Below are 23,882 nucleotides of genomic sequence, written 5' to 3' on the forward strand. Positions count from 1 at the left end.
GGTGTTGGTGGCACACGCCTTTAATCCCAGCACTCGAGAGGCAGAGGCAGGAGGATCTCTGTGAGTTCGAGGCCAGCCTGGTCTACAGAGCAAGTTCCAGGACGGTCTCCAAAGCTACACAGAGAAACCCTGTCTCCAAAAAAAAAAAAAAAAATAGCTTTTATAGAGGACCACGGCTAGTTCCCACTGCTGTTCACAACCATCTCAGTCCAGTTCCAAAGGACCGGACGTGCACTTCCAGACATGCACATGCTTGCATAAGCAGGAAAATAAATATACACATTAAAGAAAACAGAAATGAACCTAACTGGGTGCGGTGGCACACCCCTTTAATCCCAGCACTTTGAGCAGGGGCGGGCATCTCTACATTAATAGTTTCCAGGCCAGGCCAGGCCAGTCCAGTCTACAATGTTCCAGGCTGGCCAGGACTACCTAGTTAAAAAATAAAAATGAATCTTTGGCAGCAGCCTCATAGTGGGATATGTTTCAACTTTCTTTGGATTCAACAAGAATTATTCCCACACTCCATAAATAAAAAAGGTAAGTAATAAGGTTCAAGCATGTTTTGCCTCCATGTATGCACACGTACCGTGTGAGTATCTGGTACCCAGAGGCCTCTGGAACCCAGCTGTGAGACGTCATGGGTGCTGGGATTTAAACCTGGACCCTCTAAAGCAGAAGCAGGTGGGTGTGAGTTTGAGGCCAGCCTAGTCTACAGAGCAAGTTTCCAGGGCAGCCAGAAACCAAAAGACCAAACAAAAATAAAGAACTGCTTGGGAAGTTCCATGTTTGAGGGGAGGGGAGGAGAGAGACTGAGTCAGACAGAGGTATGGATGGCTGGGCCTTTGGTTGTTCCACTTTTAAAATAAAACAGATGGTCCCCTTGCTTTAAGAGCAGTTTAAGAGCACTGAAGTGCCCAAGATTATTTTGAGTCACAAAAGCTTATCACCATATAACTAGATGAGACCCGCCTTTACATGTGTGCTCAGCACAGCCTTTGTGGTGCACACACCTTTAATCCCAGCACTTGAGAGGCAGAGGCCAGCAGGTCTCTGGGTTTGAGCCCAGCCTGGTCTATAGAATGTGTTCCAAAACTAGCCAGGGCCTGTATCAAAATCAGGCACACAAATTAAATGTATGCTCAAAATTCTGATAATCCCAGGGCCTGACCATGCCTGAATTATGCTCTGCTTCCCAGCTATGCACAAGTCTTTGAGTTTCAGGCCAGCCTGGGACTAGAAACCCTGTTTATCAGTATTAAGGGTGCTTAGCTGTATCCCACCGGAGGCCGCTAAGTAGGAGTAATTTCTTGTTTGTTAGGTCTTATCCAGGACCCTTCCTCTAATTCAGTGGTTCTCAATATTCCTATGCTGAGACCCTACATTGCTACTTCATAACTGTAATGAATCATAACACAAAATGTCTATGTTTTTGATAGTGACCCCTGCTAGGAGTCCTTTGTCCCCCAAAGAGGCTGCAACCCACCTGCTTGAGAACCATGCTGTAATCTCTTACAAACATAACCTTCCTAGTAGGGCAATGTGTGTCTACCAATTAGAAGTTAAGTCCCAGGCCAGCCTGGTCTATGTAATGGAGTTTAGACCGGCTCTCAATTTTTTTTTTTTTTAAATCCTATGTAGCCTTGTGCTTGCTGAGTTTAGAATACACCAGTGTTATTTAGTGTACTCAAGGCCCAGGTTCAATCACATCAGAACAAAATGTGCCCAGGCCTCCACAGTATCTGCCAAGAGCTGGTTCAAGCCCTACTTCCCAGACTGGAGATTCCCTTTTCCAAGGTTCTTAGCTTTGCCGGATGTGATGATACACACCTTGAATCCCAATACTTGGAAATAGGGGTAGGACGGTCTCTGAGGTCAGTCTACTTCATCTAGGACAGCCAGGACTATGTAGCTAGTGTCTCAAAAAAATAAAGATTTTGATGGCAGGGGATGAAAACACAACTAACTGGCATTGGCTGGCACACTGCCTGAAACACAGAGAGGTGAACTTCTAGGCCTCGTGGCCCAAAAATTAGTGAGATGAACATTTGGTTGTGTAAATGCTAAAGAGTAAAGAACCAGCAAGTGTCCCTGCCTTTTTTTCTTAGGAGGGGCTGGCCTCAGCAGCACAGCGTGGCCTGATGACTCAGCCTGGGCGCCTTGCATGTGGGCCTGACAGTGCAAGACCAGCTGACTTCTGCAGACAAGATAAGGGCTGGAGACCAGACCCTGCAGAACTCCCTAGGCGGGATTCCTCTGACCCCAGAACAAGAGGGCAGGGAGGAACCCGCCCCAGGCCCAGGAGCACAGCTGGAGACAAGTGTCCTGTGCTAGCAGAACACCAGCGGTCAGATTGAGCCTGTCAACCAGGAATTCAAGGCCCAGAGAGCCAAGCTCACAAGCCGCAGTGAGCAGGTCCTTGGTACTCTCACAGGTGTTGGCGAGAGAGGAAGAGAAAAGAGCTCCATATGGGGGTGGAGAGAAAGCAGGCCCAGGGCAAACCTTGACTGTCAGGTTATCCTATCCAACTGTCTGCCCTAGGGGAAGGAAACCGAATGCAACTGCATACAGAGAACAAGGCTCAGAGACAGGAGACACACTAGGCAAATGCATGAACCCTAAAAGCAGAACAGTTATGGCCTGAGTTCTGAAGAACAGTGTGAAGGTCTCTCAAAATACTAAAACACAGTTGGGTGGTAGTCTTCAAAGCCAGTTTCAGGACAGCCAGTAACACACAGTGAAATTCTGTCTTGAAAGAAAAAAAAAAAAAAAAAAAAAAAAAAAAAAAAAAAAAAAAAACCCTAAAACACAATTATGCTATGGCTATACTTAAGTGTATGCAAGCATTCACAACCATCAGAGAACCATCACTCACAAGATTGGACTGCAGTCTGATTATTTAGACAAACAAAACACAGTACTACATACGATCTCCACTTTTGGTTTTAAGACAGAGTAAGACAGAGTAGAGCAGGCTGGCCTCGAACTGAGATCCACCTGCCTCTGCCTCCCGAGTGCTGGGATTAAAGGCGTGCGCCACCGCGGCTACCACCACCCCGACTGCTATCTCCACTTTAAAACACAGGGGGCTGTTCTAGCTCAGGCTACCCTGACCTCCTGACAATATGGCCTCAGACCTTCAAGGGCTAGGTAGATTACTGTGGGTGTGGGGCGTCACACCACCGTGACCAGCTTCCAGCTTTAATTTACCCCTACACTTGTACGCTGTATGTTTTCTGGCATGTGGGTATGTTTGTGTGCCTTTATGTGGAGGTCAAAATCAATGCTGAATATCTCCCTCGATCACTCACCAGCCTATTTTTGAGGCAAGGTCAGTTTCTACCTGGGGACCTGCCTATCTCTAACTCCCCATTAGCTATGCCACTGTGTCCAGCTATTTTTATGTGGGTGTTGGGCATCTGAACTCAGGCTCTCATGAATCTATAAAAGCACTACCAACCATGCCACCTATTCCCCAGCACTCCTTACACAATTTCTTCAAAAAGAAATTTGGGCATTTGTTTTTTGTTTGACAGGGTTTCTCTGTGTAGCCCTGGCTGTCCTGGGACCCACAGATCTGCCTGCCTTAGCCTTCCCAAGTGCTGGGATTACAGGCCTGCACCTAGACCACCAGGCAAGAAATTCCATCATTTGTGACATGAAACTAGAGGGTGTGGTGAAAGGGAAGGGAAACACACCATGTACCGAGAAGCAAATACTGTGTGTCACTTGCATTGCGCTGCTGCAGATGGGACTGAGTGGCTAAACATGTGCCTGGTGTGCTAAGACCATGAGTTCAATACTCAGCATTGCCAACACTGAGGACACCCAGGTAGAAAGACTAAGATTCTTAGGCAGCCAAGAGCTAGAACAAGGCCCTATCAAGATCTATTTTATTTGTTTATTAACTTTTGAAAAACTTGAGAGTCAGGCAAGATGGGTAAAAACCTTCCATACAGGTCTGACTGATGCTAGGAGTCCTTGGAACCCAGTGACTCCTGAAAAGTTGTCCTCGGAACTCTAACACTCAGCCTACACACACTTACATAATATATTAAGTAAAGCACACTGCACAGCTTTGCTGACTTTAGTGAATGAACTGCTGGCTTCAAAATCGCTGAAGTTTAAGGTGTCTGTTCTACAAAAATCCAATGATGAGTAAGTACGCTAATGAGTTTGACAGCCATTCTCCTACACATAACTTTGTATGAGTTATCAATGAAAAATAAGACTTTAAGTGGCCCACTATTTAGGTTTCCCTACTCAGAGGCATTTCGAATGAACGAATGAATGAATGAATGAATGAATGAATGAATGAATGACTTGATGGCCAGTCTCCACCCCCATTTTAAACAGCTCAAGTTTTGCCCAAGGCAATGGCTTTATGCAAACATTCAGAAACAGCCAGAAAAATCCCAAGGCAACTTATACACAAGGCTGGGTGTGTGAATGTTAGAAATCCATGGTTCAGGCAACACTCAGTGCCTATAGTATTTAAGAAATGCCTGTACCAGGAAGACTCCCAAATCAAGACTCCCTGCAAATCTGATTGGGGGGATGGGGGAGAGACAGTGCCCAGAGGGCCTGCTGCAACCTGTTCCTTAGAGGGAGCTGCTCAGCCAGGTCAGGGACACTGAGGACATCTGAGAGTTTCAAGTGGAGCAAGCATCTGGCACCTGCAACAAATTCACAGCCATTCCCTGGCCTCAGCCAGCTCCTTATTATAGAGGGAACAAACAAGGAAGGGTACACACGAAAGGGTTCACACTAACCAAGAATGTAAGACAGACAAGCACGCAGGTAGCAACTAAGAGGATTTTTGAAGAAAATACTGCTGGAGCAGTGGTGGCCCACACTTTTTTGGGAGGGAGGGCGGGAGACAGGGTTTCTCTGTGTAGCTTTGGAGCCTGTCCTAGAGCTAGCTCTTGTAGACCAGGCTGGCTGGACACACCTGGCAGAGGAATTGGGACCTACTAGCAGGCCAGGTGGTGATTGCTGGTCTGAGTTCTGCGTCCCCAAAGTCCTGCTGATAATCAACTGTCCCTGTACCAACCTCTATGTGCAGAATGCAGCAAGCAAAGCCAAAAATTCCAGCACTCCCAAGGCCACTTAGCAAACCTCCAAGAGCCATGCAACCCCAAAGGCCTTTGCAACCAGGCATCCCCCCGCCCTGGGGGGGGGGGGCAAGCAAGACTAACCTCCAAAACACAAAATCACTCTTTTTTTAATTTATTTCCTTCACCCCAACCTGCCATCTCTCGGGTCAGATACGGTAAGCTGGAAGCAGAGAGGGCCCCTTGGAAGCTGAAGCCCGGCCTGTCTCCCATTCATATACTCCTCCAGCAACTGTCTGACAACCCTGCTCCAACACCCTGGCAGCCCCAGGCTAGCCATGTCAGGACGTTCCCAGCTGGCCTTCCAGCCACCTTGGTGGTGATGTTAAAGTTTCCCCTCCACCTCCCAGTTACAGAAGACCAATGGTATTGCCATCAAAAAGCACTTAATAAGAGCCAAGCCGCTTGGGGTTCAGACACAGAATCCTAGGGGCCTGGCCCTGCCTTCAGAGGAGAGGATCATTTATGACCATTAAGGCAGAGTAAGGCAGGCTCCCAGAGGCTCATAAAACTCCAGGGAAGGAAGTGGGGATTAACCACTTCCTCCCACCTCTCAAGAAGGGGTTTCAAGTTGTACCAAATTGCAGAATAGAAGGTTCTAGGGTGGGGGTAGGGGATAACACCATCAGAAGGGTCTACACCTGGCCAGGGCCTCTGCAAGGAGAGGAAATGGCTACCCAGAGAGTCCTCACGCTTCCATTTCTACCCGAGCCCAGTCTTCTTCGTGTGGCTAATTTACCAAGTCCTCTTGGCCCGCCCTTTGGCACGGGTCTGGACTCTGTCCAAGAGAGTTGGAGGATCAAGTGTCTGTTTGCCAAGTGCTGTGATGGTACAATGGCTTAATTCTTTTACATCCCATCAGTCAGTTTTGCTGGATCACAAACTACCCTTACACTGGGCAATAAATACACAATCCTTCAAATTGCAACCGTTTTGTCTTTTGGTTTTCTGAGACAGGGTCTCACTCTATAGCCCTGGCTGGTTTTGAACTCAAGAGATCCCCCTGCCTCTGTTTCTGCCTCTAGATGCTTGGACTAAAGGCATACACAACCACACCCAGCTCAAATTTCAACTTTATTTAAAACTTTATACAAACTTTTAAAAATGTAGCTTGCACAGGGCAGTGGGGGCCCACACTTAATCCAAGCACTCGAGAGCTTGGGAGGAAAAGGGCACGTCTATCTGTGAGTTAGAGGCCAGCCTGGTCTACAGAGTGATTTCCAGGAGAGCCAGAGCAGTTACACCGAGAAACCCTGTCTCAAAAGGGGGGGAGGGGCACACAGACAGAGAGAGGGTTAGGGAGAGCGAAGGAGAGAGAACTTGCAGAGATGTGGTCACACTCAGAGCTGGCCTTAAACTAGCATTCTGAGTGCTGGTACTCATGTACAACCAATGTCTCAGGAAAACCCCAGGCACCTCGAGGCTAGCCTTGACTGAACTCCCTCCAATTTCTTGGCCTCTTTCTACCACCTTGGCAGAGCAAGTGCTTAACTCACAGGCCCAGACCACCACACCAGGTGGAGAAATAAAATTTATAAACACAGGCAGTAAGAGTAAGAGGGGATGGTTCAGTGGTTAATTGGTGCCTTTCCGGAGGACCTGAGGTGGATCCCACTCAGCACTGTCTGTAACTCCAGTCCCGGAGACTCTAATAATGCCCGATCCTGATCTCTGCAGGTACTGTTTCCAGGAAGGCAAAACACCCACACCCAAAATCTAAATTAAAGATTAAGAAGCATGCTAACTGGGATGGCCTTGAGATAGACTGAGACCTGGGTAAAGCTTTTGAGCTTCCTGCCACACTATTATGCCATAATTCACCATCAATCAGTACAAGAAGACCAATCCTCACCCCACCCCCACACCGGGGACAAAGCCACTCAAACTGAACCAGAAAGACAGCAGGTGTAGATCTGCCAGGCGCCCCATCCCACCCTGCCCTGCAGCGATTTCTCTGAGCTGTGAAGTCTTTGCTGAAGTCACACCAAAGGTGATGGTTTTCACGGTGAAGGAGGTAGGAGGTTCAGGAGTTCCGGGTCTGCTGGGCTGTATGTTGGTGGCACACTTTTAATCCCAGCACTCCAGGGGCAGAGGTTCAAGGCCAGTCTAGTCTACAAATAGACTTCCAGGACAGCCACAACTTCATAAGGCCCAGTCTCAAACATACAAAATAAATAATACACACAGAGAGAACTGAACCCTAAAACCCTCTTCTGGAGTTATAATCTGTGTCCTCGTGGTTCAGTTCAAGAAGAAGTGGTGGGAGGGGTCCTGGTCCACATAAACCTGGGCTGTACCAGTGAGAGCCAGAGAAAGCTGAGCAGCTCTTCTTCCGGTATCCTGATCACTGGGTTCCTCCCTTGCCCCAGGCATACATGGGTGGGAGGTCGGAGAGCCTCTCAGGTCATTGTACCTAACCCCAGGTCTCTTCAAGGACACAAATACCCTCCCTGTGGGGCTGTGGAGATCCGGCAGGGAAACCATTCAGGATACCATACAAAACATTAGGGCATCTTTAACCCTGCACGTGACACACACATACACTACAAATGAGGACAGCTTATTGTTCTGCCTTCTGTGATGAGGTATCAGGAGGCTTCCTGGTAAACTGTGGGGACGAGTCACACCTTAAAAGGAAAAAGCTGGGAATTAAGGCTACACCCAACACTTCAGGCTAGTAAGTGGTGAGACTCTCCACAGGAACTCACTCAGCAGCCTCCCCTGCCCCAGGAAACCCAGTCAGTCCAGACAAAAGCTAACTGGTTAAGTCCAATGTAGGGTTGTTTAGGAGGTCTGGTCACAGCCAGGTATACCTGCACCTGAGGGCAGGGGCAGGCTTTCGTGACAAGGCCATCTTGTCCAAGCACTGCAGGACAGCCATTCTAGCCTTTGCAGCAGGAAAAAGCAACAGGACAGGAGGTACCAAGAAGCCCATTCTCTGGGTGCCTGAAGAAAGTCCCAAGGAGGGGTTCCAGTAGACCTCAAAACTGAGGTCTGCAAGCAGAGAGCTGGCTGAGGTGGGGTGAGTCCCAGGGCGTGAGGGAGTAAAGTTCAGGAAGGAGCAACGGGAGGAAAACATGCCCAAAGCCCTGGATTTAATCATTAACTGCTTCTGGAGGGTCTCCTTTGTATTCCTGCTATGTACTGGCTTTTCGGTAACTGGGGCAAACACTCACACTGGCCTGCCCTTCAAAGTCTGGAAGGTGGGGTTGTTTAAACATCACCATCACCATAGGAGATGATTCAGGGAGATTCCACCAAGAGAATGTAGGGAGACCAGGCGGCCTCTGTTCCTGGCTGCTGACTATGGTGATTTGGGGGGGGGGGAGCTCGGGCCAGGGCCCCGCACAGACACGGGACTTGGGAAATGACCATGGACACACCTGGGCTTTGGGATGGAGCCACACACCCAGTAATTGCCCAGCCCTAAAGAATCTGAAGCAGGAGAATTGCCACAAGTTCAAAAAAAAATCTGGGCTGCACAGCGGGACCCAAGATAGCCTTCGTGAGACCCTCTCTCAAATAATTTAATTAGCTTAATTAAGCAAATATGCAGTGGAACCCAGCAGCTTCCTGCAGCCAGTCTAATTAACTTGACACTGGTTGGAAACAATGTCTATTGCAGACGAGCTCTCCCAGGTTTTTTGGAGACCACCACTGATGTCTCTTCTTCACTTTCCTGGGTAGCACACCCAATCAGATCCCCTAGTCCAACCCTCATCCAGCCCAACTTCCTATTTTTAATACACTCAGATCCTCCTGGAGCTCAGGGATGGGTACGTAGGGGGAAAAAGCAGATACCTCCACTCTGAGTCCCTGACAGGGTTGGTGAGGAAGCCTTCCTCTACAGTCAGGCTTCTATCGTAGAAAGGGGGGCTCTAGACCCTGCAGGAAGGAAGCAGCCTGCAGCCTACTGCAAGGATCAGGGAGTCACGTGCCCCCAACTGGTGCGATCAGGTCACTTCCCCTGGGACCTCATCACCAGGAAGGCTGTTCTGAAAGGCATTCACAATAGCCAGTCCATGGCAAAACTGCCCTGGTGGGGACCAGGGAAGTAGCTCCACTGGTAGGATGTCTGTCTAACTGGCCCCCATTTCATCCTCTGCACACTTTATATTCCCGTTAAGAAGCCAAAATGCAACATTTTCTGAAAGGAACCACCTTGGCTGCCTAGGCAACTAGCCACTCAGACCCAAAGGCCCCTACAGAAAATATACCATCAATACCAAAGGCGCCTCTGGCTCTCCTAACCCTGCCTGGTCATCTCTCTAACATCACAGAAAAGCTGCCTTTCTGCTTCTGTAACACGTACTGTGTGACCGACCACTTGATAACTTGGCAAGGCGGACACTTAGGACCGATGGGATGGACTTCACCTCCACATTTTCCAGGCAGTCCTCGAGGAATTCGACTCCCAGCGGGTATCTGTTCAGCAGAAAACAATGAGCCCAGGCCATTTGCATTGTGGCCCTGAAACAGCAAAAGTTCATAATGGGGGAGGGGGTAGAATCTGGCCTTCCGAGGAGACTAGGTGGCTGCTCTCAGGTGGGGACACATCCTGCACTCATCAGAAGTGAACCAGGACATGGCAATTTCTACCATTAAGACCCACCCACTTGGATGGAGAGATGATGGCTCAGTGGAGAGAACACTGGCTGCTCTTCCAAAGGACCTGGGTTCAATTCCCAGCACCCACATGAGAGCTCACAACTTTCTGTATCTCCAGGATCCAGATATACCAGCATGCGTAACTCCCTTACATACAATAAAACCACCAATGCACAGGCAAATAAAAAAATAAATTTAAAAACAAATTTTAAAAATAAATCTTAGAGGGAAAAAAAAGACCCATCCACTTAATGGAAGTAGTGGTGGCAGCGCACCTTTAATCCCAGTGTTAAGAGACCGGCCTGGTCCCAAGCCAAGACTACAAAGAGAAATCCTGTCCTAAAAAAACAAAAAGTACACCTGATTTTCTTGGGCCTGTGAGATGGCTCAACAGGTCAGGAGCTTGCAGACCTGAATTCAAGGCCAACATGGAAGGAGAAAAGAAGATCCCTCAAATTGTCCTCTGACCTCCATGCAAGCAAAAATAAACAAATAAAACTTCATTTTTAAAAAGAAGTTGGCCAAGTCAGGTGGTGGTGGCGAGTGCCTTTAATCCCAGCACTCGGGAGCAGAGGCAGGCTGATCTCAGTGAGTTTGAGGTCTACACAGAGAAACCCTGTCTTGAAAAAAAAAAAAAAAGAAAGAAAGAAAGAAAAAGAAACAAAACAAACAAAAAAATTGGTCAAGTAAATGAGCAGAAAACTCAAGGGAGGAAACCCAAATGAGCAATAGGACATATGAAAGCTACACCCATCCGCCCTTTCTGGTAATCACGGAAGTGTGGGGTAAAACAGTACTGACCATTTTTCTTCCATTAGATTGATGGCAATAAGGGCAGACGGTGGGAGGAAATGGGGCTGGGGGGGGGTGCTCCCAGGAGCAAGGCCTGGGCCTATTATCATTTCAAATGTGCCTCTCTCCAGGGTCCCAAAGTCCCAAGTTGACAGGGTTGAGCAGCATGAGAGCCAGGCCAGGATCTGCTGTTAAAGATCAAATACTCCTGAGATCAGCCCAAAGGAGGGAAGACCTCAGGCAACCCAAGCCTGGAGCAGTAAGGAGCTGGTTGGGTATCACTCAATAAGGTTCTGCAAATGGTTTAATGGCATATCCCTAGGCTTTGTGTGCACACATGGCTGCTAGGAATAAAGAAACCAGGGTCTGGCCCTTTTACTTTAATTAATTAATTAATTTGGGGCCATCAGGACAGCTCAGCAGTTAAGAATTCTTTTTTTTTTTTTTTGGGGGGGGGGGTCGAGACAGGGTTTCTCTGTGTAGCTTTGGAGGCTGTCCTGGCATTCACTCTGGAGACCAGGCTGGCCTCGAACTCACAGAGATCCGCCTGCCTCTGCCTCTCCAGTGCTGGAATTAACCAACGCCCGGCTGAGTTAAGAATTCTTGGGGACATCCAGCACACACATGGTGGTTCACAGCCACACCTAACTCCAAGTCCAGGGAACCTGACACCTCTCCAGGCCTCATGGGAACCTGCCACATGTTTGTGTGCACATGCATATATGCAGACAGAACTCTCATACATATAAAATACATCCAATTTTTTTACTTTAAATTTACAGAAAAGCCAGACGGTGGTGGCACATGCCTGTGGGTTCGAGACCAGCCTGGTCTACAAGAGCTAGTTCCAGGACAGCCTCCAAAGCCACAGAGTAACTCTTCCTCGAAAAAAAATAAAATTACAGGTAATCTAAAGGACACGTTTATGTACAATGGGTATGCCAAACCAGGACTAGAATGAACTAGATAAACGTACTTTTACAAATATGAACAGGGCTGGCCAGGTGGTGCTGGCCACTGCCTTTAATCCCAGCACTCAGGAGGCAGAGGCAGGTGGATCTCTGTAAATTCTAAGGCCAGCCTGGTTTACAGGGTGAGTTCCATCCAGGACAGCCAAAGCTACACAGAGAAACCCTGTCTCCAAAAACAAACAAACAAAACAAAATATGAACAAGGCAGCCCCAGGAATGACTTTTTCCTTAATCTACAAGTATGTAAACTGAGGGAAGGGTAGAGAAAGGGTTGAACAAACTCAGAAAAATGATACCCTAATGGACAAGTCAACTCTACAGAAGTCTTTAGAAGATCCTCTGGTGTGACTAAAGGAACAAGAAAAATTGTCGCAGGGCGTTGGTGGCACACGCCTTTAGTCCCAGCACTCAGGAAGGCAGAGGCAGGCGGATCTGAGTTCAAAGCCAGCTGGTCTCTAAAGTGAGTTCCAAGACAGCCAGGGGCACACAAAGGAAAACGCCTAAGTCACCCCATGCTCCTACTTCAAGTGTTACCAAAGCAGTTGACATAGCTTTGTGGTGTTGGGATTGGAACCCCCAATTTGGTGCCTATTTGGCAAGGGCTCTGCCACTTATAAGAACTCACTGTAGCATGCATTCAGTGTTGATCCATGTGTGACCCTCTGCTGTTAACTGAGCAAACCTGCTTCAGATAGAGAGGACTCTCACCCACTGACAACACGTACCAAACAGAACGGAAATCAGAGGGCCTGGTGGAAAGCAGCCTGGAAACAAGTTCTGTGGGCCTAAGAGCAGAGACCCTGAGGGATGAACATCATAAATCACTGTACTTAGCTTCCCCAGACACCGCGAATAATAAATAATAAGAATTTTTTTAACTGACTGTCAAGCCCCTCACCATCTCACAAAGGGTAAGCCAAATGCAATTCAAAATTCCCTCTCCCAACACGCTAGAGAAGCCGAAAACATGGACGGGAGTAAAGCTCTTGAGGCTGACCAGACAGAGGGGAGATAGGGAGGGGGGTCTATTCTGTGTTATGGTTAGTGCAGTTTTTACCAACAGCAGGTGTTGCCCAAATGTGCTGACATCTATGCTAACAGTAAGTAGAGAGTCACTAGGCAGGTGACTATTCCTCTCGCCCAGGTTGAGGGACAGATACCATAAGAGGCAATCACCACACCAGCTTAGGAGGGGGAGGGGCTCCAACCCTGAGTGCCTTCCAGTGACCTGCACTGATCCTTTGCATCTCAAGACTGTGCTCACGCAATGCCGAATTCCATCTCTGGAACCGACGCGTTGCCCACTGTCTTCCGGGGGCAGCCACCCACATAAAAACAACAGACAAACCTCTGCACTCATGCTTCATCTTTCCTTCAGTCAGGAAAGGAAGCCCAGCAAGTACAGGAAGGGCTCACAGCTCAGTGGGCTAAGAAGTAAGGCCCTCCCCAGCAAGGCCTGCTCTGAGTGTATTGGTTCCAAACGTTATGTGTGACACTGAGATTACAGGTTTGGGCCACCATACCAGGCTTTTGGCCCCCGAGTGCCAACCACCATACCCATGTTCTACCACGCCTTACCATCAAGGGTCCAATAGCTGAGCCACTCAGCACAAACAAAGCAGCCACAGGGGCCCACCTAAGGCCTGCTAAGTGGAGTTCACTCCTTCCCAGGTTTGCTTTTATTTGCATCCATTCCCTGACAAGGGTGCACTCAGATGGCAACCCGTTTGCCAAGTGGGGTCTTGGGGACTGAACTCAGATCTTCAGATTTGATGGACATCATCTTTACCAGTTACCCCACTGGTCCTGTCTAGGCAGGCTCTTCCTATTTGTCCTTGGCTTGGCCTTGAATTTACAGCAGCAATTCTCCTGCCCCCCGCCTCCTGGGTGCTGGGATTATGAACATAAATCACCAAGGCCAACCTCAGGTCTAGCAAAGGTTCCTAGCTGACACATTCCAATAGTCCACCACCCTGCAGGATTTTGTCCAGGAAAGAGGTGGGAACCTCAGGCCTTCCTAAAAGGTGGGTGAGGCCCTCCATTATGGCACACTTCCTGACTCCACCCACAGCAGGTTCTGTGGAGACCACTCTCCACAGCCAACATCTAAACTCCCTCATTCTCCAAGATATCCAGGCCAACTCGCCTGAACCTGTGAGGACCCTCAGCACTTAGGGTTCACAGAACACACCAGGTTGGGAAGGCTGAGACCTCCTGCCCAGTTCCTTTTCCTCTTCAGCCCACAGGCTGTGTGAAGACAGACATCCCAGATACTGTGAGGGTATCACTTTAGCCATCAGCCAGGAACTTCTGCCCCAAAAGCAGGAGTCTTGTTCTGTAAACCAGGATGGCCTGGGAACTTTCAATCCTCCTGCCTCAGCTAGAATGTCAACTCCAGCTAACTACAAACTATTGCTTTAAGAAACACAACCTGGGAGGCCAGAGTCACACATCTGCAATCCCGGAACAAGAGAATTAGCTGAGCTCGAGGATAGCCTAGGCTACGGATGTCTTAACCAACAATCTGGCTCAGTAAGCCTGATGACTTGGCTTCCTCTCTCCCGGCCAGGCCTGTCTGTAGTCCCAGCATTCTGAAGGCAAAGGTGGTGGGACCTCCCTGAGACCATCCTATATTACACAGGGAATTCCAGGCCAGCTAGGACACACAGTGAGAAACCAAGGGGAGACCAAGGGGGGAGGGGACGAACTCCTCCCACAGACTTGTCCTCTGACCTTCACATATGCACCCAATACATCTGAAAAACACACAGCAATGCATTACTTATCTTTATTATATCTGTTTTTATTCACCCGCACTTATACATACACTGGGAAAGACATTGGCAAGATGCCTACGGTGGATTCTGAATAAACATGATCTCCTTTTGGCACTGATCCTGGAGGGCACAGACTGAAAATAACTAACTGCAGGTGTTAAAATGTTCATCGCATCACACTGCTGTGCCTCAGCTGGAAGCGAAGCTCTCTGCTTTCCAAGAGACCTTGGGTTCCATGCCCAAGGAAAAGGACAGAACAAACCCAATTTACCTGTTACAGAAAGACGCTTAGTAGCACAATCTGGAGCTATTTACTTTGCTTCTTGAGACACTGGTCCAGTCTAGCCCCTAGTCCTTCCTGTCTCAACCTTCAGGGTAAGAGGCACAGAGGGAAAGCTGGTTGGTCCACAAGCCACCCCAAGAGTCCGTGTCTACATGGTTGTATGGACGCCCAGAGGCCAGCTGTGAGCTGCAAGCGTGGGTACCAGGCACCACACTCAAGTCTTAAGGGATGAGCCATTCATTTCTCTGACCCCTGAAAACATACTTTTTTGGGGGGGTGGGGGGGCGGCTCTGTGAATGGTTATGGCTAGAAAGCAGCTAGTCAAACAATCCTTAAGTGACAGGATGCAGCTAACAACAGGTGAGACACAAAACCTTCAATTCCATAATTGAATCCCACCTAGTCACACTCCAAAATCCAAGACACCCCGATCCCACAAACACACCTTTTCACGGGGAAGCAAAGCCGTAAGGCCTCCTCTATCTCATTCTGTGCTTTTCTCCTCCAAACTGTTACTGCTGACTAACACACTCTATCCCAAGAACCACTTGACTTCAATCAAAATGTAACAGGAGAGGCTGGAGAGAAAGAAGGCTCCAGAGGATCCTGGTTCAATTTCCAACATCCATATGGTGGCTCACAACCACCTATAACTCCAGTCCCAGAGCACCGGACATCCTCTTCTGGCCCTCACCATCAGGCACATATAGTACACAGACATACATGCAGGCAAAACAATAAATTTTAAAGAATTAACGGGCAGAACCCGGGTGGTGCACACCTTTCACCCCAGCACTTGGGAGGCAGAGGCAGGAAGATCTCTGTGAGTTCAAGGCCAGCCTGGTCTACAGATCCGGTTTCAAGCCAGCCAAAAAAGCTCTATCTCAAAAAAGCAAAACAACCAAACACACCCAAATTAACAAACCATTCAAGACAAACCCCCCCCCCCCAGTCACCTTGCTAGCAGACAATTATAGAAAACAGACCTCCTTAGAATGTGGCTTGAGGAACTGGCAAGGTTTGGGGTAAAGATCCATGACAATTACACCAGGACCCCTGCTGGGGACCCCTCACCAGATGAGGTTGATCTAAGTAGAACTTAAAACTTGATCTGAAAATCTGCATTACAAAACAGAGCTAGCGCACTAGTAACCTTATAGATTTCTCAAAAAAATACTCAGTGGGTTTGTCTGGGTAAAAAAGGACCCTCAAAACAAAAATTCACCTATTCCATCCCCCTCTACCTTAAAAAACAAAACAAAGCCGGGCGTTGGTGACTCACACCTTTAGTCCTTTAGCACTCAGGAAGCAGAGGCAGGTGAAATCTCTGTGAGTCTGATCTACAGAATGAGTGCCAGGACAGGCTCCAAAGCCACAGAGAAGCCCTGTCATGAGAGAAAAAAAAAAAAAAAAGTTATAAGCAGGATTTCACATTTTAACCAGAAGCGAGGGAAGCTAAGTCACTTTCAGATCAGATGCAAATAACCAGCACCTTGCCCACAGCCTCCAAATCTTCAATCCATATCATTCATTTCAAACTAAAAGGGGTTGGGGGAGACTGCTGGTAGATAATGCTTTTGCTAATAACTAAGGACCCGGGTTCCAAGTCACTTCTGCTGCCCAGGTTCCCTGAGAGGCCTTCCAAAGTGGAAGGGACAAATACACACAGACAAGGGACTGTCGAGTTTGCACCAAGGATGGACAGAGGGTCTTCAGGCTGCCTGGATGGCAACTGTCACTCTTAACCAGTATCCTCTTGCTGTCTGTCTTCCAAAAGAGAGAAGTAAGAACAGCCTTGGGGTGCTATGCTTCTCTTACAGGTGGAGGGGAAAGAAGGTTATTCTGAAACTTCAAACATAAGGCTAATAAAACTCATCCCAATGACCTCCATGTCATTATTTACTAAGAAGGGACGTGGCTACAATAAACCTTGACCTTTGTTTGGAGCTGGATGGAGAAACAGCAAGAGTAAGCAAACCTGGAGACTGAGCATCAACCAGAGGGGATTACTCTGTCAAAGAAGGGGGCCCTGCTGAGTGGTGAAGGCTTAGGCTGGAGAGGCTGAGGCAGGAGGACTTTGAAGCCAGCCAAGGCAGCACCCCATCAACAAGGAGAACAAATGAGAATCTGAAGTAAGTCAAATACTTTCCAGCGCAGCAAACTTCAAAAACAAAACCCCACATTAACTCCCACAAACAAGTGGGACACACAAGCAAGTGTGCTTTAAAAGACCAAGGCTATGTGGCTGGAGTGATGGCTCAGCAGTTGAGAACACTGGTGGCTCCTCCAGAGGACCCAGGTTCAAGTCCCAGGACCCACATGGCAGCTCACAATTGTAACCCAGTTCCAAGGCATCCAATACCCTCATACAGATACACTTGAAGGCCAAACACCAATCAATGCACATAATTTTTTTTTAAAAAGCAGCCAGTTTAACCACTGAACCATCTCAAGCCTGTCTCTCTTTTTAAAAATGTATTCACATTTTTATTGATAAACTTTTTGCCATACAATACATCCTCTTCATTACTGCTCCCCCTCCCCCAACTCTTCCAGATCCTCCCTGCTTCCCACCCAAATCCATACACTCCTCTCTAGTTAGACGATAAACAGGCATCTAAACAGTGATAATTATAACAAAATAAGTTAAAATAAAAAAAAAAGTTAAGAGTAGGCTCTGCAATTGGCCCAGGCATTCAAGAAGAAAGTAACAACCATTTTAAGAGGTGTTTTTAACCAACTAGCCTCCTGAGTCTGAAGGGCCAGGACTCTTCTAAAAACTAGTATTCATATGACTAAAATGACAGGGAGCACCAGAGTAGGAAAGAAATTTTCTGTCTCCAAACCCTTTCAAGATTTCTCTATTCCAGATTCAACTAAAACGGTTAAGTCTGTAAGTCTTCCTTTTTACCCCTAAAATACCTTCACTGATACCCAATACATAATCCAAACACTGAAAACCAATTTTCATCAACTATTGTGACCATGAAATTGTGTTCACGCAATTTGAAAAAGAGATGGAAAATAATTTCAGAAACATATATACCACAGAAAGGTCCCCATAAGCCAGGCATTGGTGGTGCACACCTTTAATCCCAGCACTTGGGAGGCAGAGGCAGGTGGATCTCTGTGAGTTCGAGACCAGCCTGGTCTACAAGAGCTAGTTCCAGGACAGCCTCCAAAGCCACAGAGAAACCCTGCCTCAACTCCCCCCCCCCCAAAGAAAGGTCTCCGTACTGTGCAGACACCACAGCCTCAGTTTATTCCAGTTCATGGTCTTTCATGAATCTGAGGCAACCTTATCATCCTGCATGGACATGGAAGATAATGTCCTGCTCTCTGTGCACTTCAATAAATATTCCATAGTTTAGCAGTCAGCAAGTGCCCATCATGTTTTTTATACTCACTGAAATACTTGCCAAACCACAGGCAACAAACAGCCTCTATAATTAATCACCCTGGAGGTTATTGGAAGTTTAGTTTTGTGACCCACAGATGAGACACAAGCATTGTGACCTGAGACCTCCAGCTCTCCCATCAATGAGATCCAAATTAAATCCCCTTTTTTGGTAGGAATTCAAAGTTTACCATAATTCTGACCTCCAGAGGTGGATGGATTTAGAAAGATAGGAGAGAGGGTTTTGGTTTGGCTGTGACACTGTAATCCTACCACCCTTTGGCCTGCTGAGGATCAGGATGAATTGAGTGCAGCATGGAAGATCCTGACAGACTTAAAACCAAGAAGGAGAGAGGGGGGAAAGGAACCAACTACTTTGACATTCAAGTATAAATGAGAAACAAAAATTGTATGATTTAAAAAAACATTTTGTAATTATGTAATTCACATAAGAAATATGAATGATTTAAAACACACACAGTACTTAACACACTAAAAGCAGCTTCAATCCTGAGAATGCAAAACAAACGAGCAGCAATGCAGAATACAGGCAGGATGCCCCCTCTAAGATGAGAGACAGGAACTCATACAACCCATTATTTTAGGCAGCAAATTGCCTTGTTCAAAGCGGAAGACCTGAGCCAGATAAGACAGTCCCAGGAAGACTCACTCCATGCTGAGTTAAATCAGTTTGTATTATGAATCTTTCTAGAACCCAGTTTCAGGCTGGAAAAACTCCATGAGGACCTTCATCAGCCTTCAATCCTAAATCTCAAAGTTCATTTTCTGCAAAATCCCAGCCAGCCCTCCCCTATCTCCAAGAACAATAATACTGCCATCATGCTGTTTCCCTGGGATCATGATGGTGACCTACCTGTCCCCTGCAGTCCCCAGGAGTCCCGCCATTCTAACCAAGTTTTCTGCCCAGCTCTGGGACACACGTTTCCTTCCCCAGTGTGGCTTCCAAAGAAAGCAAAGGGCTCACTCACATCCTAGTCACTGGTAGGCTGTGGTAGCAGCCAGCTCAGCAGCACACCTCAGAAAAACAGCAGTGAGCTGTTCACCAGTCACTAACAGATTCAAGAAATGTGTGGCCATGGGGACCTCAGAAGCCTCTACTCCATCCCTGAGGGCACACAGTGCCTCTAGGGACTAACTGGCTCTCCAGGCTCAGAACTAGCCAAAAGCCCAAGCAAACAGGTCTCCCCCTTTGCTGGAAAGCCCAAATGCCTCCCCCCCGCAATTTTCTTTTAGTTTTTTGAGACAAGATCTCATTTTGTAGCCCAGGCTTGCCTTAAACTCATAATCATGCTCCTGCCTCATCCTGGAATTGCAGGTGTAACCCATTGCTGGGTTCCTTTTACATTTCCAACTCTTGTGATTTATTTGAACCAAAAATGTTCAGACATCTTGCCTCCGTTTCCAATTTAGGGCTGGGAGATACTTAAGGCCATCTCCCTGGGGAAGCTTCGTGGTCGTCGTCTGTCCGCCCGCCCCACCACCACCAAAAGCCGGGTGATGACCAAGGCATTCCAGCCACGTCACCATCAGTCCCCAGAAGTAAGAGACCCCAAATTATTCACACAGAATTAACTCGACACAGATGCTATTTTAAAATAAACAGGGTGGCATCCAAGAACGGAGTTCTGTGTGCCAAAGTCAAAGCAGGGGTCCATCTATCACCGCCCCCCCAAAAGTGAGGACAGCAGCCCATCTATCAATCATCCCATCCCCCAAAAGGAGCCCAGGTTTTCTCAGTCAGAGGCAATGACTTTTTAAAGGACTTCCTGAGACCCTCGGAGATCACTACCATCAGAAGAGAAAAGGAAGATTTGTTGGTCTGTCACCCTCACACCCAGTAAGAAGGAATAAGTGTCCAACCATTTCCAAGCTTCTTGCTTTAATAGAAAACTGAGAAAACAGAATCTTGTTGAAGACTTGGCAAACTCGCTCCCTTCAACAGCCTCCCGTCTCACTGTTTTCCTGACCACACGTGTTAAAGGGACTTTAAAGTACCTGGGTGGGACCCAGGGTAGGAAAAAGCCTCACTCATGCACGGTCTCCCACACAGTTCAAGTGGTTTGATCATTTACAGTGAATAAACCAGACTGCAAATTAATGAAGTCATGTCATCTGCAGGGAAATGAATGGAAACAAGGTCCGTCCCCCTAGGAAAAAGCCCGACTTTCACTAAATGTGGGCTGTGCGGGGATAAGGGGCTCCAAAGATGGCAACAGGGACACTTGGGAGGCAGAGGTGGTTCCCATGAAATCTGAGTTCCAGGTCAGCCTGGACTACAGAGTGAGTTCCAGGACAGCCAGGGCTACAGAGAAACCCTGTGTCAAAAAACAAAAAACCGTGGGGCCCGAGATTAGACCACAAGCTAGGTATTTATGACACAAAAGCAGGAAAAAAAAAATCTAAGCAAGAGAACTGGCAATTAAGGCAGCTAGGAAAACACACCTATGAAGACGCCATCAAGCAACTCATTATTTGGTCAGCTTACTCAAAAACGTTTTTTTTGTTGTTTGTTTTTTGTTTTTTTTTTTAAGTGAAACCAGTCACGGTGACTCACTCAAATCTGTAGTATCAGTATTTGGGAAGCTGAGTCAGGAGGGAGACCAACCTAGGTGACACAGTTCCAGGCCAGCCTAGGCTAAAGAAAAAGACCCTATCTCAAAATAAACACACAGGGAGCTACAGTTAACCTATCAATCAGCCAGCCCCAAATGCCTACAGCCTTAGCCCAAATGGAATATTTGACTAAAAATTAATAAGAAAAGTAAGATATTTCAACTCTTTCTCTCCATGGAGGAAAACAAACGTGGATTCAGGGGGCTTTCTTCCCTGCCTCGTCCTCGAATTTGATGCCAATCTGCCAGTGAATTGGCTCAGGGATTTTCTAAACAATATACTAGAAACAAACATCAAACCATGAGTGTGAGAAAACGGGAGTGAGCCACCGACTTCACGTCAGAAGAATCCTTTTAAAAAGGTAACTTCCTCGCATTAGAATTTCAATTTTTCCAACTTAAGGCTCCTCCCCAAATAACATGTTAAAAAGTGGACCCCGCTGCGGCGGTGTGGACAATCCCACTCTAAATCATGCGGGATTTCGAAAGCCTTGTTTGTCCTCTGCCCTCCTCCCAGAGACAGGAATACCAAGCACTGCCATCGCACATGGGTACAGGTAGAGCTAGACGAGACTACCCAACCCATCAAGGGTGGTCCAAGCCTCCACGAGCTTCCAGTGAATAGCATAATATTAGTATTAATAGGTGGTGATGGTCCGGTATCCAAGTTGGAAATAAAAATCAAGAGTCCAAAGGGATAATCAGGTCGGAGGGCAGCAGCACAGCCCTCAGCTTCCGCACACCCCCAGGTTCGAGCTGCGGGGTCGCTGCCCAAGTGGAGTGAGTACCTGTGGATGGGCAGGGTAGCGCCCAGGGCCCCGCGAGATGGAAGACGGGGCCAAGCATGGTTAAAGCGCCAAGAGACCCAACTGCGGTGGTCCCAATCTGGCTTCCAGCTCTCTCAGGGGCCCCCACGAGGCCACATGGTCATTGCACGTGGGTACTCACCAACCAGAGCAGGCTTTACGCATAGCATGAAAAACAACTGTAGAAGCAAACTTAGGGACTCAACACCGGGGTTCCTTAGTTCTAAAAAAAAAGCCACAAGCTTTTTAACCAACAACCAGACAGACACTCCGGTGAACGCCAACCCGTGCAAATGCCAACCTAACCCAAGTCCTCCGGCCCAGCACACACACGTGAGAAGCAAGTCCACACCTCAACCATCCCTCCCCACCCCGGAGAGCCCTCTCAGCACGTTGGGCGGCCTCTGGCGGACTCATACAAAAGGAATCCACGACTCCACAAACATATTTATCTCCTCCAAACTCGTGCTCAACTGGACACACCAACTACATTTTATCACACAGGAGAAAATATATATATTAATGAAGCTGGGCTGGCGAGATGGCTTACTGCTCAAGAGGCACTTGCCTCAAAACCCGAAAGACCCGACTTCGATCCCCGGGTCCCACAAGATAAGGGGAAAAGAGACCCGATTCCTGAAAGTTATCCTCTGACTTCCACACACGAGCGCAAATAAATGCAAAAATTAAGTAAGAAAATAAAAGTGAAATCCAGGGGCTTGGAGTCCAATTCCATGGGTAGACTTGCCCAGCAAAAAGCCCTGGGTTCGATCAGCCCTAACCCCCCCCCAAAAAAAATGAGAAACAAAAAGGCAAGGAATCTAATGTTTTGGGACTCCTCGGACATGCCCAGGGAAGGAAGATGTCGCAGGGACGTGGTTCTTTCTCCGAGGGACGTCGGGAGGGAGGGAGGAAGGGAGGTAGGGGGACGATACAAGTCTGCCAAAGGGTCCGCTCCGCTCGCCCGCGTCCCACGCGCACTCACCTCTTCGTCGTGGTGCTGGCAGAAGCCGAGCCGCTCTGGGAACACCGAAAGGATGGAGAAGGGCGCGCCGGCGAAGGGCGGCCCGAGCCCCAGCTGCTGCGCCGCGGAGGCGGCCGCGGGCCCCGGCGGGCCGCGCTCGATGTAATGGTCCTTCGTGAGACGCACGCGCTGGTGCGCGCGGACACAGTTGTCGCACAGGTGTTCCTGGCAGTCGAGGCAGCGCGACGAGGCGGCGTTGCCCTCGTCGCACGAGCTGCAGCCGTGCTGCCGGCGCAGCAGAAGCGCGGCGGGGTTGGCGGCCGGGCCGGGCGGCGGCTGCGGGGCCGGAGCGGCGGCGCGCTGGGGCGGGTGGTGTGCGTGGTGCCGGTGGTTGCTGTGGCCGCCCGCGCCCCCGGGGCCGCCGCCCGCGCGCCCGTTCTTGGGCGGCGGCTCGTCGGCGGTAGCCACCACGGCGTCCAGCAGGTTGCTGAGCAGGAAGGCGGACGACGGCAGCGCGTCCATGCCCGCCGCCTCGGCCAGGACCACCTTCTGGTCGCACACGGGACAGCGCAGCTTGAGCGCCTCGGTGGGGCCGGCGCCGCCGGGAGCGGGCAGCCGGTGCGCCTCGAGGCACGGCCGGCAGAAGGCGTGCAGGCAGGGCAGGACGTGCAGGCGCCGCGCCGCCGCCCCGGGACCGCCGCCTCCCGCGGACGACGTGGACGTCTGCGACGACGACGACGAGGCGGACGAACTGGAGGAGAGCGGCGCGGGCGAGCCGCACATCTCCTTGCACAGCAGGCAGATCTGGAAGTCGGTCTCGGGGAACGAAGCCATTTGCAGGAGGGAAGAGGGCGTGCGGCGAGGAGGAGGGCGCGCGGCTCACTCAGCAGAGCGCATCGAGGGCGCGGTGGAGGCGACCCCCGGGCCACCTCGGCACGGCAGGCATGCACCGCCACTCGGCAGCAAGCGAGCGCCCGCCCAAGTCCCAAAGTCCGCCGTGGAATCCAGTCCCCTCAGCGCAAAAAAAAAAAAAAAAAAAAAAAAAAGGTCCTGAGGAGTCTTGCGCGTGTTGTTTTTTTTTTTTTTCCCTTTGCCCCGGGCTAAACGGATTGAGTCTCCAGGAGGGAGGGGAAAACGCCCCGAAGTCGCAGCAGCTCGAGTCCCGCGCGCGACGCCGCCCGCCCCGCCGCATGACGCGGCGGCAGGAGCTCCTGCGTGGCGGCCGAGGCGCAGCCTCCCCCGCGCGCGGTCGGCTCGAGCGCGCAGCTGCACCTCGTGCGGGGCCCCCGCCCGCCCGCCCGCCGCGGAAGCACGCGTGCCAAGTACGCACGCGCGCTCCACGCACTGCGCGCCTCTGCGCAGCCCGGCCGGGCCGCGGTCTCCGTGCGCTCACACGCACGCGCGCCCCACGCGGCCCTCCCGGCGCCCGCGTGTCCCCGGGCCTCCTCCTCGCTCTCTCTAGCGCGCGCTCCGACCCTGCTCCGGCCTCAGGCGCTCCGCGGCGCGGGGCCGCAGGTCCCCGCGGGCCGCCCTGAAT

The 23,882-nt window shown here is 49.5% G+C and overlaps 1 protein-coding gene across 1 annotated transcript in view; it reads right to left on the reverse strand.

Annotated features, from left to right (window-relative positions):
* Positions 1 to 23,179, reverse strand: part of Trim71 (tripartite motif containing 71) — a 48,428-nt gene extending 25,249 nt beyond the window's left edge. The window contains exon 1 of the mRNA XM_027415544.1: positions 22,367 to 23,179. Within this exon, the coding sequence (XP_027271345.1) occupies positions 22,367 to 23,179 (813 nt within the window). The remainder of the gene's footprint in view (positions 1 to 22,366) is intronic.
* Positions 23,180 to 23,882: the final 703 nt, after the last annotated feature.

Source organism: Cricetulus griseus, chromosome 4 (genome assembly GCF_003668045.3).
Source record: "Cricetulus griseus strain 17A/GY chromosome 4, alternate assembly CriGri-PICRH-1.0, whole genome shotgun sequence".
Lineage (NCBI taxonomy): Eukaryota > Metazoa > Chordata > Mammalia > Rodentia > Cricetidae > Cricetulus > Cricetulus griseus.